This window comes from Uloborus diversus, chromosome 8 (assembly GCF_026930045.1).
Source record: "Uloborus diversus isolate 005 chromosome 8, Udiv.v.3.1, whole genome shotgun sequence".
Taxonomy (NCBI): Eukaryota; Metazoa; Arthropoda; class Arachnida; order Araneae; family Uloboridae; genus Uloborus; species Uloborus diversus.
The window spans coordinates 36,145,986-36,166,950 of NC_072738.1; the positions used below are offsets into that span (position 1 = coordinate 36,145,986).

General features: G+C 33.0%; 1 protein-coding gene across 3 annotated transcripts in view; it reads left to right on the top strand.

The window, feature by feature from the left end:
* Positions 1–4,669: 4,669 nt before the first annotated feature.
* The window catches only part of LOC129227599 (alpha-tocopherol transfer protein-like), a 34,161-nt gene continuing 17,865 nt past the window's right edge, over positions 4,670–20,965 (top strand). Inside the window, exons 1-2 of one of the 3 annotated variants that reach the window (XM_054862182.1) lie at positions 4,670–4,903; positions 19,367–19,565. In XM_054862182.1, the coding sequence (XP_054718157.1) occupies positions 19,403–19,565 (163 nt within the window). In that variant the 5' untranslated portion in view covers positions 4,670–4,903; positions 19,367–19,402. Of the gene's footprint in view, positions 4,904–18,428; positions 18,533–19,366; positions 19,566–20,965 lie in introns of those variants that run through there. The other 2 variants (XM_054862183.1, XM_054862184.1) reach the window with 2 other exon arrangements.

The window sequence follows — 20,965 nt, forward strand, 5'->3', positions numbered from 1 at the left end:
AAAGGTGGAAATTAGAAATAAAAGTTCGAACTGCAAATTTGTGAAATAACCAGTGACCGCCTCTTATCTGAATGAAGTTTGTTTTAAACAGTTTTTATTCAATAAAGCGGCAGATTTAATAAAGTAGAAATTAGTTAATATTTTTTTATATAATATAGAATCCTACATACAGTTTAAGAGAAGTCAATTTTCGTCAAACAAAATGAACTATCGTTAGAAATATCTATTCGTTAACAATATTTATTCTTTGATTATTTAAAAAAAATAAATAAATAAAAATATCATAAAGGTGTATGGAAAAGCAATTACATAATTCAAATTTTAACTTACTTGTGCTTTGAAAGAACTATCGCTTTTCGATTATTTAGAAGGGGCTGTAATTAATCTAAACACTCTTTTTTAATGTCGTAAAAAAATCTTTAGTCATAAGAATTCATACTTTGTTGCACCAACAGAAGCTCCGTCTCTGTCTTTATGCTTCATTTTTCTCGAGAAAACTGATACTACATGTGTGCCACCACCCTGCCTCCCTCTCGTTTCTCTATTAGTTAAAAAGTAAAAATAAAGTTAAAAAGTCTCATTTTACAAACAGAAGGCAAAGAAAAGAAAAAATAATTGAATGATGCATCACGCGCTTATGAGAAATGTTTAATTATGTACGTTTGATTCATTTGAGCGGCTTGTTTGATTCAAATACAAGGCAATGTTTAATGTTAGTGCTGGATTTCGTTCTGCTTTTTACAAGTTGATTCATTAAAGCGGCTGATTCAACTAAGCACTGATTCGATTACTCGGTGCTACCTGTATTTTATATATCATAGTTTACTGTCGCACTATAGCAGGCGTAATTTCCCACCAAAGAAGGGCAGGAGCCCTATAGTTTTCAGAGCATTTTAATGCTAAAATAGCATGAATTCAGTCTAAAATGTGAAAATTCCCGTGAAACTAAAAAACTGAAATGTAGCAGCTGAGCTCCCGTGAGCAGATCTTGCAAGTTAAGCCCGATACTATAGTGGGGGGGGGGGGGGGGGGGGGGGGGGAATAAGTGAAATAGCAGGACAAAGTGAAATGGTGAAATATTTACTTTGCTTTTAGCGCCACCTATCTAGGAATATATTGACAGAAAAACATGTAGTCTTTAACATTTTAAACATTATCTGAGATCTACTAATATTCAATGAAGTATTTATTGCCTTAATATTCACTTTTTTGTATTTCAAATGCTTTCTACTGTTAGTCAAGTACATGGGGCAAAGTGAAATAGTTAATTTTATTTATTAATTCAATCTGTTACAATCCATTAAAGTTTTCATTTATTAATTACTTCATTTACATTTCTTTATTTAGTAATTCACTGATTTATTTATCCATTTATTTTTCTCATATACTAATTAACTAATTCAATTAATTATATTTTTTCGTTTATTGTTTAATTTCCTTTTCATTCATTCACTCATTGTTTTATTTACTCATTTATGGGATCAAAAATATCTTTAATAATCGAATAGAAAGTATTTCATTAGACCAATATTTTATTTTTCACTTTGCCCTTTGAAAAAAAGAAGTGAAAATGTTTCAATTTTTTTGGAAGTATAAATTCACTGTCAAAAATAAAAAATAATGTTTCAATGTAAGTTACATTATAAAATATATTGTTCTTTCTTTATGCACCGCAATTTTCAGAACAAATTTTCAACCTTGTTCATTTTGAAAAAAGTAAGTTATCTTAACTGATTCACTTTGCCCCACATTCCCCTATATTGTATTATATCTCACTATCGTACCATGCTAAATAATATATTTCTTGAAATCAGCAAAAGTAAAAACGAAGTAATAAACATTTTCATAATATACACTAATAGCTTAACCTTATTAGAATAAACAAAAAGGGATCCAGGTCGTCCGAATTGATGAAAGTACAGATTAAACAAAATAACTTGAGACTAAATGTAAGTAAACAAACTATTGTACACGGTAAAAATTGGGTTTCGAATTCAAGAGATTGAAATATAAAAGTGCACAAGAGAAAAATACAAAATACGGTCGAAAAAAATACATCAAATACATCATAACTCGCCTTTTATTTTTACAGTATGTACATCTAAATGGCTGTCCGTATTACGCAAAGTCCGGTTTACTGGGGTCCGAATTAACGAGGTTTTACTGTACGTGAGTACATGCGATATCAGAATAACAAATTCCTTGGATAACTAGTTAATATAAAGCAAGTACCAAACTTTATGAAATAAATTATTGGTACCGTAAAATAACGCATAATTTTCTCCAAATTGGATGAAAATAGTTCGTTTAGTAAATTTATCCTATTGCCTTAAGGACAAAACTGGATAAGATCATAATTTTAGTAATAAAGTCTCACATAAATCAAAAAATTAAATAATAAAGTAATAATAAATAACAAATAGTATTTATGAGATAATTTGTTTATGAGAACTGTATTCGAAAAAGTATAATAACAACATGAAATGTTCTACTAGTAATCAGTCGTTAAATTTAATTGAAAGTAAACAGCAGAGAAAAGTTTACTGCTCGAAGTTATAAATTTGTGTAAGGACAAAATACAATAGGTAAAAAAAAGTGTTGTACAAAACCTGAAAATAACACAAAGAAGAAAATAGAACTATTATTTGCAGAAATGTTTCCGGGATTTAATTTGCCAAGATGATATAGACTGAATCAATATCTTCTTGTGGCTCCATTTTCAATTTTTTTTTTTTTTTTTTTTTTTTTTCTCCTACTCTCAAAGAGAAATAAATGAAAAAATAAAATAAAATAAAATGAATAAAGGAAAAAAATAAATAATAAAATAAATTATAATTATTTATTTATTCCGTTTTGTTTTTAATTCATTTTTATTATTATTAATATTAATAATCATAATAATAAATAATAAACACTTCTATTCATATAAACGTTTAACTTATAATTCATCCTTTATCAGATCTTATTTAAAGCATAATCTTCGCAATAATCCCTCGGTAAAAATGCATTTTATTTTGAATGTATGGACATTATTTACTGTCAACAGGTCATTATTTTGTTATCAAGCTCCTATTTACGATAATAGATATATTCTTTTTTCGGTAACAATTTCATTTGATAGTAAATTTTATCGGATAATATTGTGGCAGCAATCAAATGCTTTTCATCAACTTTTATGCAGGCATTTGCGGAACATACGGTTAATAAAAAAGGAAAAAAAAAGAAACAAATAAAGTGAATTGCTCAAACACACTGGGGCGGATACAAGAGGAGAGTCATAGGGGTCCTGCCCCCCCCCCCCCCCTCATAAACGGTCGACAATTAGTATCCGTCCACATTGTGTTCAAACACTGTATGAATAAAATGTAAACCATTTCTGTGGTCTTTTCAATTCAATAATTATTTTTGAAAGTAAATATTTGAAATACTACTTCTTTTCATTGCTTTTAAAATTATTTTTAACGTTTATGCCTATGAAGGACCCTTTTCTTGGCCGATTTGCTGCTTTTTATTGACACCCAAGTGGTTTCAGAAGTTTTTCGTACCCAAAATCGTAGGCTCAATCATGGAGGGAGGGGGGCGGTTCATTCCTTTGCATGATCCCCCCTCAATGTTAGTTTGTATCCGCTTGTGCACACACGCACACACAGACAACCGCACATTAAATGGCAATGCAAGAAAAAATTAAAGCTATTCTATACAGTGATGAGTTCAAATAAATTAAGGAAATATATTTTTTTTTTTTTTTTGAACCTAAATGCCTATTTTTTATTTTTTATTTTGAATCCATTATTTTAATTCTTTCATCCTGAGATCCATGGTACCGGAGGTTTCCCCCCTCTCAAGAGCGATGACGCACCAACTCCCACTGCTTCGGAATAATTTTCCCAGAATCAGGGGTGTTCCCATAGGGTATACTCCATATACGCCGTATACTCTCATACTCAAACATTTTTTAGACATATAACGTATACCCTCAAGCTTCAAAAATTTTCATTTACAATTAAGATTTTATCATCGCATTTCTAAATTTTCCTAAAGCAAAAACAATTGTATCTCATCGTATACCCTCAAGCTTCAAAAATTTTCATTTACAATTAAGACTTTATCATCGCATTTCTAAATTTTCCTAAAGCAAAAACAATTGTATCTATTTAACCATATTTTCCCACGAGTAACCATATTTCTTAAAAAATTTTAACACTTAATAAATCAACGTTTTTCGAAAGCATTACGATCGCATACACATATTATACTTGATGGAATACTGGGAGTATACCCTCAGAAAAATTGATGGGAACATCACTGATCAGAATACAAGTCAAAAAAAAAAAAAAAAAAAAAAGCAAAAGATCTCTAACATGTCCCCCCCCCCCAAAAAAAAAAAACTTGAACTGAAAATGAAAATTTCTAAGGCGCAATCTGTGCCATTGAACGTCCCCTCATGAGCACCCTTGGTTAATATTAATTATTAATTGTGATTGAACCACGATTTCTCACTCATTGCTAATATTTCACAATCTCAAAAAGTAACCGGAATTTTTTTAATCGAAGAACGTATTAAATGACATCACGAACCAAGAGAGGGTCGAAGTCCAATGTTCCACAACTGGAATAAAAATAATAATCCCGCCAGATTATTCATTCTCCCTTTTTTTCTCGATTTCTCCTCGCGCAATCTTCCAAAATAACGGGTTCAATATCGAATGAAATTTCGACTGTTAAGTTTCTTTTAGTTATTTTTGATTCTTAATTTTGTGAAGAAGCTGCAAAAAATATTACTGAATAAAGATTTTGAATAAATTTTGTATTTAATTTGGACATTTTCATTGCAACTTGTAAATGGATTGGAACCGATAGAATTCTGATTTGACATTACTGTATATTTTCTGCACGCAAGTGAGTAAGTATTATCTGCTTTACATATATATTAATGCAAATCAAAATTCAAAACGTTTTTAATGGAGTTAATTCTTATTTTTGATTTACTATTGCACTAATATTTATCGTAGTTCCTAAAACGTTCGTATAAAGTAAAAATTTCTTACCAGGCTGTGATTAACGCATGGGATAACTGGACCCAAACCCAGGGGCTCGCAAAATTCAGGACATCATTTACTTCGAAAACGTTGCATTATATGCAATACAATTCGAATTTATTAGACTTAAAGTATAAAAATACGAAAAAAAAATAATGTTGAAAGGTTTTTGTTTTGTTTTTTTTTCTTTCATTTCTCTAGTATTTATTGTTAGCATTCAACATTCAGTACACTTGTATAACAAATTTTCTTTATAGTATTACATTAAAATTACATTGCAGATTGTAGAAATAGAGTGAATATTGTATTTAAATAGGAAAATAAAAATAGGAAAACTTTTAGTTGTAGTCATACCACTAATATAACTATTTCAACATTTGAAGAGAAAACTAGTGCACTGAAATCAGTGCAAAAAGCTCAAAAACACAACCAAAAGTTGCGAGAGAACTGACAAGAACCGAGTGGACACCGGTATTTATACCAAAGATGGCCAACCAATTGGTTGGCCATCTTTGCCAACCAAGAGGCTTCATTGTAGCCTTGAAATAGCTATATGCTGTATCTACTCCAATATTTGTGCTTTATTTACGTTGTTTTTCACTTTAATCATATTGTAGCACAAAGCTTATATGATAATTTTTCATATAGTGCACTGAAATTCCGATACAACGAATATCAATGCAGCGAAGTACATTTTCACTTTTCAGTCTCAATTTAATTGCCATTATACTGCTTGAATTCCATTATAACGAAATTGCTGTTACAACGAACAAAATTTGAGGTGGCTTGAAATTTGTCTTGAAAACGAAACTTTTTCGAGTGAAATGAATAGAAGTAAACTTGTAACTACAAAAAATCATGTAGCTATAATCAATGTAGAGAAATGTTGGGCAAAGTGAAATGGTAAAATATTTTATACACTTTGCAGTACAACCACTTATCTGGCAATATTTTTACTATGTTATAAAACAAGAATCTAGTCAAAAAATCATTAAAGATCAAGGTGAATACAAGCAGTTTTCATATTTTTATACTCATATCGTAATATTTTGAGCCATATGAAAAAAAAAATTTTTGTTCCTGTTAAAGCACCAAATTCTTGTAATTATGGGGCCTACTGGTGTTCAGTATAGTATTCATTTACTTAACATTAAGCATGGTTGGATTATAAATGTGTTGTACAATTTATCATGTACGTGTGAGACAAAGTGAAATAGTTCATTTCAGTTTCAATTAATTAGTTTATTAAATCGCTCATGCGATAATTTATTAAAATTCATCCATTTACTTGTTTTTTCACTCAGTTGCTTATTTTTTTTCTAAATTAATTCTAAACAAATAAATATTTCATTATAAATGGATTTTAATTATCTTTTTGAATCATGTATGGGGAAAAGTGGTAATTTTCTGCTTTTATTTGAGGTTAAAAATTTACTGACAAAAATGTGTGTGTGAATAACCTTTTCCACAACTTTTATTACAAAATACATTTTCCTTTTCATATGCTATAATGTTATTTTTATTTATTTATTTTTTAATTTTGTTTTTCATTTAAAAAAAGTAGGTTATCCAGCTGCTTCACTTTGCCCCACATTCCCTTGCAATGTTTATTAATATGAACAGTAAGACTTTACATAAATTCATCCATGGAACCTCCCGATGGGAGGTCACTGTGACCTCCCAAAAATTTCTTTATTTGGCAAATTTTGTCTAACGATTCGGTAAAATAATTATCATTCTGCGAAATTTGGAGTTCCATTCGGTAAAATTTGGAGTTCTATTCGGCAAAATTATCAACATTCGGTTAAATTTAGAGCTCTATTCCGCTAATTGAGAACTTACGCCCTCCCGAAAATTTATGTTCGGGGAGCCGTTGAAGTCATCTTGAACTTAAATAATGCGTAAAGGAAACTTTTTAGCGTATAACATATTAGTCCTACTTAGGATGATATTATCTTTTTAATTGCAGGGAAAAGTCGATAATAGCTGATACTTTTATCCCACTCGAAATTTTTTATCGAGGTCGAAGAATTTTTTTCATTCGCAAATTTATAAATTTATTTCAAAATGTAGAAACGACCTATAAAGTTTTTGATAATTTTAAACCAGCATTTGTTAGAACATTGTACCAACCAAATGTTTCTGATTTCCTCATTAAATCAAAGTTCGTTATAAGCGATCTCGATTGTACTGGCTTCATTGCCCATACAAATTTTCATGAACCAGGGGTGGATACAAGGGGAATGTCATGGGGCTCATGACCCCCTTCCCCATAAACAATATTATCCACCCATCATTATTGTATGTGAACATCCTCATATATATATATATATATATATATATAATAGCTATTTCACTGATCGAGTAAAGCCTTGGTTTCCTAGGAGTCAACTCGCCGATCGTCGACGTCGCTCCTCGCTGAGGAGAAAACTCGATTCTTCTGCCCATGCGCGCCCAAGCTAAATCGACGTCGTGAGTGGCCACGCCGGAATCTACTTGACTTTGATTTCAGCGTCACGGCGAGGAGCGACGTCGAAGATCGGCGATTCGCTCCTAGGAAACCAGGGCTTAACGCTGACGTCATCAACGATGAAACTCGCGCCACGACACGATAATTCGATAATATTTTTTGGCAATGTTTGACATGCAGGGAAATGCTTTATTGTGACGAGGCTGAACTGGATCGGGTAACTTAACTGTTTTACTGGTAAGACTGTCATTTAAGGAAAATGAAGAAAGGAAAAAGTGGTCAACAATGAACGCTATCTACTGGAGTTCAGAGTTAATCCACTAAAGTAAGGGTTAAATTTCATCTATCAAAAAATCACCAAACAGGCAACTGCTTCGTACAAATGTAGCAGTTTTCCCCCCGTCATACCTTGACGGGCGATTTTCTAGTAATTTAATAATTGCATACAAGGTGAATGAATGAAGAATATCATACAAATATATTATTACGCATTGCGTTCAAATACTTCATGAATAAAATGTATAAGTGTTTGCAGCAATCTATTTCATTGGTTAATTATTTGTTTGAGTAAATGTTTGAAACAAAACTTCCCTCCAGTGCTTCTGAATTTGATTAAGTTCAACCCTGACTAGTCGCCTTATTTTTAGCCGATTTGGTGTTTTTAATTGACACCCAAACTCTGATCCAGAAATTTTTCATACCCAAAACTCGATATTTTTCAGCATGACTTCCCTCCTCCCAAAATGCTGGTCTGTATCCGTTCCTGCCACAGACTGGATAATACAGTAAAACCTGTAAAGTTGACCACCCTTGTAAGTTGACCGCCTTTTTCAGGCACAGAATTAGATCTAGATCATATAATTCAACCTCTAACTTGACCACCTGTTTAAGTTGAGTACTAAAGTAGTGCACCGCAAAAGTGGTCAACTTACACATGTTTCACTGTAAGTCTGATTAATCAAACTTTGGGCCAAAGAGTTAAAGTCTGTTCATTCGGCTATGCAAGTAAAAGTTTAGCAACTATATTTGTTAACGGAGAACAATACTTCTATTTATAGCACAAATATCTTCTCCATTGCTCCAATATTTATCAGTGAACACTTCGCTAATAGACTTTTACTTACATCGGTAACGCGTCAAGGACGTACAAACGCCCTTTAACCTTCCCTCGAAAATGATAATGATGAGAAAAAGAAAAGCTTCTTCCGACCACATCACCGGCAATTAGTTATGATTCGTGTTGTTTACCTTGAAGAAACGGTTCTGGAACTTTCTTCGGAAAACAATTGTATAATCTAATCACGCGGCTCGCGTCATGTATTTCAGTCACGACGCGGAGAAGCGTTAAAAACCTAAGTAAAACTGTTACCAATTATAGGATACATATTTGGTATTTAGAAGCTTCAAAAAAATTTCTGGAATAAATTTTTGCTCAATAGAAGTATTGTAGGGTAACGGCACCAGTAACAGACATGCTTAAGACATCGCTCTCAGGTTAACTCAATTTTCTGAGCCTTTTAATGTATTTAGACTTTTAAAACTATTTTTCTCTCATGCAACTACATCTCATCTAACTTTTGGCTGCTTCTGGATCCACTGAATTAGTTAATTATATTTTTATTTCTCAATTTCGAAAAAAGGTCCGAACCTCAGTAACAGACACCGACAATTCTGATGATGCCCAGTAAGAGATAGGATGAGGAAAGGATGAGTAATGGACAGAATTCCCCTTTTATCTTCAAAATGTGAATAAGCTTTTTGTTTTAAGCTTTAAAACCTTATTAAATTCAAATGAACATGAAACACCAGCAGACCTCGTGGTGGCTGTTCATAACCTTCCGCCACTGCCTTGTAAATACCAACTGGCTCATAAAATTCACTTTGATAACACTAGATGGTTGCATCGTATTCGTGGGTGGCAGCAACTTCAGTTTTACCCGCTTAACATGCTTATTATTTAAATCCAAACTTACGATTGTCTGTTACTGGACCAAGGAAAAAGGAAAATCGAAACTGCTAACTAGAAAACAATTAACTCTATTTTAAAAGTCACAACAGCAATTACCAAAAGAGTAAATTTTATTTAATCTTTACGTTTTCTCTTATTCAGAGTTTTTTTCTCCCTTACTCTCATCCTTCTTGTTTCTTCCTTTCTTTTTTCTTTCTTTCCTTCTTTTCTTTCTTTTTTTTTGCGTCACTGTCACCGGACCCCCCTCCCCCCCCAATGCCCGGGCCCCTAGTTTCCGACTAAGCTGACATGGCCTCTCGTCGTCAAATTTCAATGAGTGAAACAGGGATGTCGCCAGGGGAGGGCCATGCCGCAGACTGCGCCATTGAAATTTTTAGGGTGTTATCAGGGGTTATTTTTCTCTGTCTTGGGGATGTCAACGGGGTATTGGGGTGGGGGTGTGCCTTTGTTTGTTTTTTCTTGGAAAGGCGGCAGGAAGAGTTGAGCACCATTTAGTGAAATACACTTGTAAGAGTGGGGAAAAAAAAAAAAAACCGAAACTTTCTATGCTGTTTATTTTGACCGAAATAGGCGCTGAACGGAATCCTATGCATCCATCAATCAATGGCAACGTAATGGAAAACAGGGATTCCCTGTAGCCAACCTCTTTGTTGTCATGAGTGTCAGCTATTGTCACAGCCTATAAGCGTATGCGAAATTTAGTGGGGCCATGGACAAACCTAGGGATTGAGCAGGCCAAATTAGGCGATGATGTGGAAGAAGTCTCCTGACGCCATTACTGTCTGTGACCAAACATTGTTTTGTTGAAGAATGGCTCTTGGCCTCCTTTGTTAATTAAATTATAGCAACCACTAAAGTGAGATCCAATTTTGGACCTTGGGTCGTGGCTGTTTAAAAATGTGTCACTGCATGTGACTACTCATATGTAGGATTTAGTGACTGCCTTCATATCTAAATATGCCTTAAACTATCACGAGATTATTAAAAACTAAAATAAATCCCTTTAAAAAGTGAGTGGATGGTCTCCAGTAGGAAGATCATTAATGTTCAAAACAATTTAGTTTTCACGAACTTCTGATGATGCTGTTAAAGAAATTTAGATTATGTGAAAAGAAAAAAAGATAACATTCTCTAAAATTTCTACCGTAATTTCGTAAATTTTTATTACTGCCTTGCATTGTTAGATGAAACTTATTGGTGAAACCACAATCAGTTCACGAATGAGGACCAATTTATAAAAAACAGCACTTATCGCATTGAATATGGTAAGGTTTCATTAATCCGGCAAATGATAATCGCAATCTGTAAACTCTCAGCTAGAAAAACCTTGAACCAATCAAGTTTCAAGTAATTTTTTTTCCATCATCGTAAGAACTTGATTCACTAAAATCTTTACAGTAGAAAAATTGCTATCCTCGTGTAACTGCGTTGTAGTTTATATATTTTTTTAAAAGGCATAGGCCTAACCTACGAACAGGATTTTATTATAATTTTATTAGATATGCTTGATTATTTACTTTAATAAATGAATCAAATTACTCACTGATAAAGTACTCTAAGAACTTGTACTTTGTCAGTCTTATTCTCTCTCTATTCCCGAGAAAATTTTATTTTTAAAAAATATAACGGTTTGAAATTTCATCGTCCCTTATTAACCTATTGCTGAATGGATAAAGATTACCGGAGCAATGTAGAACGTACGAAGTTATAGGTCATTGTGTTACGTTGTGTTGTCAAATATTTGTTAAGATATTATGAAAACAAGTTTTAATTCATCAATTGTTATTTGTTTGCTTTCTGTGGTCGTGATATCTGATTTGGTCTTGAAAAGTTACATAAACATGAGATATTGACGTGGTTCAAGGTCTGAAAGAAAAGAAAAAATGAAGTGAATGCGTTTGTTAAGCATATGCCAAAGTCCATAATGTACAGAAAAATGAAGCTACTGCAAGAAATGATCAAATTATTTCTAAGAAAAATCGATAAGTTTTGTTATATAGTGTTACTGTTACTAGTTTGTAAAGTGAAATTTATTAAAGTAATTATGAAGTGTTAAACTGACATCGTCTGGGTTTCAAATGCAAATAATGCTACTAAGATCATTCCTAGTTTTACTTGAAATAATTACGAGGAACCCCGATTTTTACGTTTTGTGTCGGACCAGTGATCAAAAACGTTCCATGCGGACATGTTGAAAATATTAACATATTGTTTGAAAACTGACTCTCATCCAATGAAAGTAGTGAGAAAAATGTGTTATCATTACATCTTTTGTTTTAGTTACAATTTCACTTATTGCACGATCCGTACTAACATTTTTTTGCAAACTTGCTTCTCAGTTGGCATTTACAAATAAAAATAGTTTTGGAGTTTTTATACTTAGAATCGTATGATCAGCGAGGGACACCACCCTCGATTATTTCTTCCTCATCTTAATCATTATCATCGAAAGATGATAATGATAATTCCTTCAATATCGTAAATCTGATATTGAAGGAATTCGTCATCTGTTGAGACAATGCATGCGTCGTGTCACCAACTTCTTAATAAAAATTTTTCAAGAAGACTCTCAGCAGCTCTAGTCCTTAACTGTCATGAAGGAAGATGGGACGATGAGAGGAAGTCCCCCTCGCAGACAAAGGACTATTAAACAGAGCAAAAGGAACGCCAGAGTGACTTCAAACAGTATACAAATTTATCTTGAGAAAATTGAAATTTAAAAATAAAAAAAAAGTTTGTGTTGGTCTTTTTAATGAAAAATTATTTTGATATTTTTATCAAGAAAGGTATTAAGCGGACTTTCCGAAAAAGGGTAATGTAAAATCCAGGATATTTTAACATTATCAGTATAACCTTTTCAGGGGTAATAATGAAAAGATATTATAATTTTTTAAGGAATTCAATTTGAGAGGGTTTTTTATCTCTTTTTTGGGAGACTCTCGCTCTGAGAGAGGTGTCATTGTCCTGGGTGGAGGGGGGGGACCATCTTTGACTTAACGTCATCAGTACAACATCGTACTGAAAAACTGAGAATGTTAAGCAAAATTAAAAAGGGTATGCCAAAACCTTTAAAATTAATTCTGCCACATTCTCTTCTTCGTCACATGATATCTTTCTCACTAATATTATTTTCCAATTCTTATCTTTCATCCCCCCCCCCACACACCCATCCTGCCCTCAACCATGGGCAATGTCAATCCCCACCGCGTGCTGCTATCTTTAGCTCAACGCCAATGCTCTGATCTGACCCTTATGGAAAATACCCGCACATCAACAAATATTGGTTCTGATGACGCAAAACTATTTTTTTCGATAAGGCGTCATCCCTGGTTATTCTATCTACTGCCCTACTTTTTGGCAGTTCATTCACCCCCCTATTTTAGCAGGAGACTGCTCGAAATCTCTGAACGTCTCCTGCTGTATCGGGCATCTCAGGAAACCTACTTTTCCGGGACTTATCAATGTTTTTTGATGCAATACAGCAATCTTTGAAAGTGATAAAAACTGTCCATTCCCATGTCTTCAAGTACATTGTGGTTATTGGGTTCAATCGTTACATCTTCAAGGTTAATCTAGAGGAGCACAGTGGGATTGAGGGTAAGATTTTTAAAAATATTTTCCCAATGTTCTGGCATTATCCATCAGAGTTCGTTAAGCAGCATTAATATATAAAACAGAAGACATTCCTCTTTATTCAGTTAAATTTGTAAATGGAAATAAAATGCAAATATTTTAGCCCTACCTCCACCACTAGTCCACTTCTTGGTTTAGAAGCGTTACTGTATTTTAGTTTAGAGGCGTAATTAGTAAACTTGTTGAAAGCGGGGAATTCATATGAAAGCTTGTGTCAGGTATCAATAATGGAGCTTTTTTGCAAAATGATTTAGATGATTTTGATAGTTAAAGTGGGAAGAAGAAAAAAAAAGGGGGGGGGGGAGGGAACGCGATAGGGTTTGTGTATTGTGACTTTAAACTAAAGTTTTTTTTTTCTTTTTTTCTTTTTTTTTTAAAGCAATGATTGCCAGTTTGTGGTATGCGATAATCTACAAGAGGTGTCCTATAGACTATTTTTAAAAAAAATGCAAAATTACTTTGTACTGCCTGAATATAATTCTGACAATAGTGTGCGCGATATCAGGTGATCCTACATTAATATATAGGTACGATTTCAATATGTAAAGTAACTTTTGGTCTGGTATTGAAAAAGAACTAGTGCACTCGCAGACAATGCTGTGAAGCCCGTCATTTCGACTTTTTCTGGGGGCTGGGGGTGGAAATGGTGTGTACTCAATGCAAATTTTGTAGGAAACCAATAAAAAACTCATCAACGACGAATGGTTGGCACGTTCTGCGTGAAACAAGCGAAAGAAACTTGATTTCTTCCAATGCTGAGATAAAACATCTGTCACGTGACTTGGGGTCAGGGCTTCACGAATGAAAGTCTTCACTCCCTCCATTATATCTCTTCTCAATACCTCTAATCATTGCTCTTGAGCATTGATATCATCTTTGTTCTAAGGCGAATGAATGAAAAAAAAAAGTCTGTTGAACAGAATAGCGTGATTAGACTTCTTATTTTAGATGGATACCCGCTGTAAAGATGCAATTTAATTTTAAATCGAGTTCCCAAAAAACTCTCCGGCAAGGCACGGGCAGCTAAATTAATATACCTCGACGACTAGTTTTTTTTCTTCTGATTTGCTGTCAAGTTTGAGAAATAATTTATCTGGAGCCTAAATTTTTTCCTGGTTTCTAAGAACTTGCAGTTTTTGTCGGTCTTTGAAAACAAACCTTTTAGTTCTCATATTGAAGAAATGCATGAAAAATGTAGTTTTAGATTAAATATTTTATAGTGCCATTGTTCAAACATCGTAAAATTTTATATCCATCTTATTTCTCTTTTAATGTCTTTTTATTGCTTTCAAATACCGGCAAATTTCTGTCGTCTTTTTTTGCAATAAATCCATTTTGAAAAGGTTGAAATTCTAATCTACAATTTTGAAGTCCAGAAGAGCTCACGATGCTAGACTTTCTCTCGCTTATAAAATTTACTGGAAAGGATTCTGTTACTGTTATAAACAAGTTTCACTAACCTTACTGTAATTTTTCCTGGTAATGAAAATATCCAACTTTCATTCTCAAAGTTAGTAATCTTACATATTCATTTTTAAAACAATTTCAATACATTTCCATTAAATAAATAAAGAGTTTTATCTATAAACAGCTTTTGGTGGGGCAGAGACAGATTTTATTATTAAGGCTGCGGCGTCGGAGTCTAACTAATTTTGGGATAAAGGAGTCGGAGTAGGTCATTTTCTCTCCAACTCCAAAGCCCTGCTTTTTAAGAAAATGAAGGGCTTTCATGATGATCAAAAATAACGTCACTTGAATAAAATGTCATTTAAAGGAGTTCGGGACACATTTTGAAAAAAAAAAAAAAAAAAATATTAAATAGTTTAGAGTTTTGAACTTCTTCGCACTGATTCACCATCTATTTAATAAGCAAAATCATAACATAAATATAAAAAAAAAATTTTCATTTAAATTTAATTGTTTTATTAAAAAAACGGGGTTGTTTCAAATTGCTATAACTCAAAATATTCTTGTTCAATTTTCAAAATTCTTTTAAAAAATATGAACAAATATCTAAGCTTTAATTTTATTCGGCGATTTAAAAAATATTAATTCAATAGGAAATAGAAAATATTTAAAGAAAATTTTCGAAAAATTCGAAGATACTTTTTTTTTTTAATCTTTTTTTTTTTTTTTTTGCAGAAAACGTTTTTTTTTTTCAAATTCGCCGAATAAGAATTAAAGTGAACTGTTAAAAAAATATATGCTCCAAATTTCGTTACTTTATCTTTATCAGTTCTTGACTTATAAGAGTTTGAATGCAAAAAATCGGGAAAAATTGTATCATGGAGAAAAACGCGTTTGAAGTTTAAAGTTAAATATAATATTAGCTAAATGCATGCAACAAAAATTATTGTATCTTTTGTTCTAGTTAAGATAGAAACAAGATTCAAACGCCTTTTTGAACAGGAAAAAAAAAAAGACAATTTTTGTGTCCCGAACCGTCTTAAATATTACAATACGTACAAAAGTTATAATGTGATGTTTACTGGTTAGTTTTTGTACCCGAAATCAAAAATGCATACTTAAAAGTTTTTTAATATTAGTTTTTCAAATGATTTAAAAAAATGCAAAATTTAACGATTTTTGTGTCCCGGACCCCTTAAATGAAGAATAATCAAAAAGGCTTAGTGCTTAAATATAAGCAAAATAAAACAACACCGTAAATAAACCACAAACAATCGAGAAAATGCTCTTGCATTCCGTTCAGTATAGGTGTTATCGCGTCTCTATGCGAAAAATAAGAAGGTAGGATTGAAGCTCTCTCCATGTATCTCCGTCTTTTCAATCAGAGCAACAAGCCTCAGCTAGCTCGATTTCTTACAGCATAATGTTGCAGTAAAATAGAACGGTAAAAAGTATTGGCTACATAGAAATACTTTACATACCGAACTTTTTAGCCTATAATTTCATTAGATTTTTTTTTTTTTTTTTTTTTTCAGAATATGTGTCAACAAACCCTATCACTCAAATCGAATTTCAAATTTTGTCAATTTAAAAAAAAAAATTAAGAGGCAGAATTTCCTAATATCGATAAATTTTGTTTCTGAAAATTATACCAATATTGCATAATTTTCAATGTCAAAACACTGCGATAAGAAAGCGACGGTCAAAGGGTACACTTTCTCTTTTTTTCTCACCGGAATCGATAAAATTATGCGAATCAATGGATATCTATACAAATATGCACAGATAAATAAAAATTCGAAAATATTTTTTTCCATAAAAAAATTCAGGGTCATTTCCGTACATTGTCTAAGGACGAAATTTCAAGCTTTCCCCTTCGATTTAGTATTTTGTTTTATCGATACGTATTTATCATTCATTGGTTCTGAGTGTATCGGGCTGAATTAGTGCTAGTTCTGAACTGCTTTTCAGGAAAGCAAATTTTCCATTCACATAAAATTGCTCACGAGTACCACTTTGCATTCAATGGCTTTTCAGTAGAGAAAAAGTTTCAAATTCATCCCTGGTATGTATGTTATATTCAACATACGAATAACTTATCATCTATTCAAATTTTAGAACTTAATGGACAGACTTCTGTATTGAATTGATTTGTGCTCTGATGAAGCCTTAGACATGTCTGGTGAAACGTTAGCCTGAAATATCCTGAATATACTACGGCCTATAAGCCTGGAAAGTAGCTATATTAGTTGTTATCTAGCCGGCTGTATGCACTTTTGTTGCTATAACATACTTATTAACTTGTAAGGCATAAATTATAAATCCTTTCATGATTTAAAAGTAGTATTTTTCTAATAAGAAATATGTTAGTACCTCTAACGGATTTTTTTTTTCAAATGAGATTCAGTGGTGAATTTATGAAATCACCCCTGAATATACTATATGCAGTGAAGCCTCGATTTTACGTTCTTCAAGGGATTGGGTTAAAAAAACGTAAAATGTGGGAAATACGTAGGCAAGCAAAAATCAAAAAGAAAAAAAAACTAAAGGTAGTAGAGATGACTCTTTCAAAAGGTATAATATCTATACATTACGAAAAGAACATTATTATGCGTATCATTTTAGATAATTTTAACACATATAGTTGCGAATCCGGGCGTTTAGGTTGAAAATAGTCCGTAATAGTGGATTGTCTGTTTAATCATTGAGTTCAAAGTAAATGCAGCAACTTCCAGTATTGAAATACTTTGCAAGGATTTTTCCTGATCTTTATGAGAAAAAAGTCTTTCACTATTTCTAACTCTTCAATGCAATATTGAAAGGGGCGGGCTGTGTTTCCGGTTCTTCTTGTTCATCTTCTTTGGCGAAAGAAAAATCCATAAGGACGACTACAGATGGAGCAGTAGCACTTCTGTTTTCACAGATTAGTAATCTGTTCTTAGTTGAATCTGTTTTCTCAGATTCAACAACGTGAATTATCTTTAAAAAAGCACAAATGAAAAATATTGCTTATTTTAAAACATTTTTTTTTCTTTTTCTTTATTTCCCAGGGAAAACGTAAAATGCGGGAAATTCATAAATAACAGACTTGATATCCGGGTTAAATTATCATTATTAGTAATACGGAAAAACTGGAACCTGATGAAAAAATAACTTGAAATGCGATAAAAACGTAGATTCGGTTGAAGTAAAATCGGGGTTTCATTGAAATGCATAATATATGTGATTATAAAAGAAACGTGCCCATATGTGTCCTTATATGACTAGCATAGCGTTCGAAGCAGCGGAATTAGTAAAGATAAAATAATTATAAAGTAGTACATTCAAGAATGACATAGAAAAAGATTAGCTCTGATAATTACTATTTTAGGCCCAAATTTTTGAAGTTTTTGATTGGGAGCAGCTATTTGTGAAAAGTAATTCAAGTGAAAATTTGAACGATAATTTCAGCTAGCTAAAAATGATTTCATTAGGCAGAGACGAAGAAAAAATATTCGGAGGCTATTTGCTAGAATCGTCTAATACGGATGTCTAAGAATGTGTCTTGCACGTGACAACACAACTTCATTTAAAAAACGAAAATTAAAAAAGATATTGGGGGAGGGGGGATAGTTTTTTCTTTACAAATCACACAAACAAAATTTTTTCACGAGGTCAGCATGTTTTTTAACTTTTATTCATAAATAATTTGTAAATTTATTCAAAATCTAAGGGAAAATGTAGTCCAATTCCAATATGTCCTACACTGGTAAAATCACCCTTGATGAGGTAATGTACATAGGTAAACGTTTCACTTGAAAGGATTTCTATGTTTCGCAAATGTAAGACGTGTTTTCTCTTGCGATAACTCTCAGCATGTGCCAGATGGTGGATAGCAGCACGTACCATGTCAAGGGGAATCTCTTCATACCTGACGTTTGATGACACCTTTCCATTCAGACTCATTTTGTGGATTTGTTGCCCGGACTTTGGATTTCAGTCATCCCCAGCTCAGAGCCGCAGAATTCCAATCGAGTGAGATAGAGGGCCTGGATAGTCACCCACGTGGATTACAAACCGCGCTAAAAGAAAATCTTAGCCCTCCATTCTCGCATCAATGATCATTACAAGCCGATGGGAAGTCATAGAAGTTCACTATGACTACCCAACTGTCTTTCTTTTTTGGCAAATTTCGATTGACGATTCGGAAAATTTGGAGACAATATTGAAAATTTGCTATTTTTGTTTCTATTTTTTTTATTATTAGTTTTCCTAATGTTGTCTTATGTATATTCTCTAAGTATATTTGTATGTTCTTATTTTATCGTTCGGAAAAATTCAGAGTTTTCCCCGTCTCAAAACTTGCAGTTCGGGACGCCCCTGGTCATTATTATTATAATTTGCATCTAAAAGTAAGGAACATTGGAATTTAAGGTAAAATGCTCTCTTAGCAAGTTATTAATGACTTATGTATTGTAATGGCTAATTTGCGTGTATTTTTTTAAAGAGGGTTTCGGTATTTTATTATATAACATAAGTCAGTTTTCATTATTTTATCAATCTTAAAAGCTACATTTTTGAAAGCAATGACGAACCTAAAACTACATTTCATTTTTAGTGATAAACATGCGAATTAATTTTGCTTACTCTTTGACCAATTTTCATGAATCATCATCTACGAAAAAATAGGGGTTGCCATTTAAAATTCTGAAGTAAACATTTATTTCAATGCCAGAGGGCAAAATTTTAAACAGATGAGATCAAATTCATTTCAGAGTCGATAAAATACAGACTTACAACAGACTTACTAACTTAAAATTTCAAACACGGTGATGCTATTGCAAATGACTAATTCATATTTTCTTTTAGGTTCTTTTTCTTAAATTGTGAGGAACGAAAGAAACAATGCCGAACTCGAAGTATGATGAGGTGATGAAGGCGAAGGGGTACCTTCCATTCGTTCTAGGATACTTGACAGATAATTTAACTATACAAGCGGAGAAAGAACTCAATGAAACAGAAGAATCCAGGCAACTATGTTTAGCTGAACTGCGAAAAGTAATTCAAAGTAAGTACATATACAACAGAGTTCATTACTCCTCAGTTTCTATGAATACGTATTTGACTAAGTAATCAAGCTCTTTCTTTAATGCCAGCATTAAATCTACTTAAAAGCCTACTTTGTAAGCATAAAATTCTCCTTCCGTCCCTACTTAATCCCTACATTTTGGCAGAAAATTTTGACTCAAATTGCTGCATTGAATACTCTTGTACTAAATGTTGAATATGATGAATTTCTTCAAATATTTTTCAGGGAATTCTGGGTTCTAATGCTTCAAACAACAACATTTACTTACTAAGCATTCCTTCCTTCTCTCCTTGTACAAAATTAGTTACAGAATTCCAGGGTTCGCACCAGAGGTACCCCAAACACAAATTGTTGGGAGGGCGGAAATTCTCAATTTGCTAAATGAAGCTCCACATTTTGCAGAATGGAACTCCACATTTTGCCTAATGGAACTTCAAATTTTGCCCAATGGAGCTCCAAATTTCGCCCAATGGAACTCCAAATTTTACCGAATGGAACTCCAAATTTTGTCTAATGATAATAACTTTGCCGAATCGTCAGACTTAATTCGCCAAATACGAACATTTTTGGGAGATCACGGTGACCTAACATCGGAGCGCCCCTAGTTCGCAATCTTTAACCACGCCTCACTCTGTAAGGACTCTTCCACCAGTAATCGCATAAAACTAATGAATCATGTATTCATAAGAAAGCAAACTCATTGTACTGGTATACTGATGGTTGGTATTCTGGGGTAGTTAAAGTTATTACAAAATGGGGCGTTGCTTAATAGAGTGTCAATTCTAGATTTTTGAAACTAATTTGGTTGTGATTTAAGGAGGTAATGTTTTGCAAGTAAATGTCGCTAATTAGTGGCGCAACGAGGGGTGGGGGGTCAACCACCCTAGCTGTTGGTTTTAACATTACTAACAATCCTAATACGGTAATTTTTATGCATGTAAAAACCGGTTATGATGAAAAAACTCCCTCTAGAAAGTCAACCCTGACTGCGCTTGCGTTGTAGTGTAGCTCCTCTGCACACGAAGCGGTTAGTTCAAGTTTAATCAACTTTTCGAAATAGTTGCATGTCAACTAGTTGACTGAAGTTTTTCGTTGTGTTCATACGAGGCAACTTACAGTTGAATGATTCAACAGTTGAAGTTGATTCAATCAACTTCTCTTCTTCTAAGCCGAATTTTTTCGAGCAGCTGCTCCACAACGCTGTTAAAACTGAACCGAGTTGACATAACTAGTTCTCTTGCGTAAAGTGAACACCTGGCAATTTCCCGATAAGTTGAATCATCTAAAAAGTTGATTCATCTCATCGGGATGAGTGTGGTACCCGCACATGTGTCTGGTGTACCTGATTAGTTGACGGTAGTGTGAAGGACGCCAAGCTT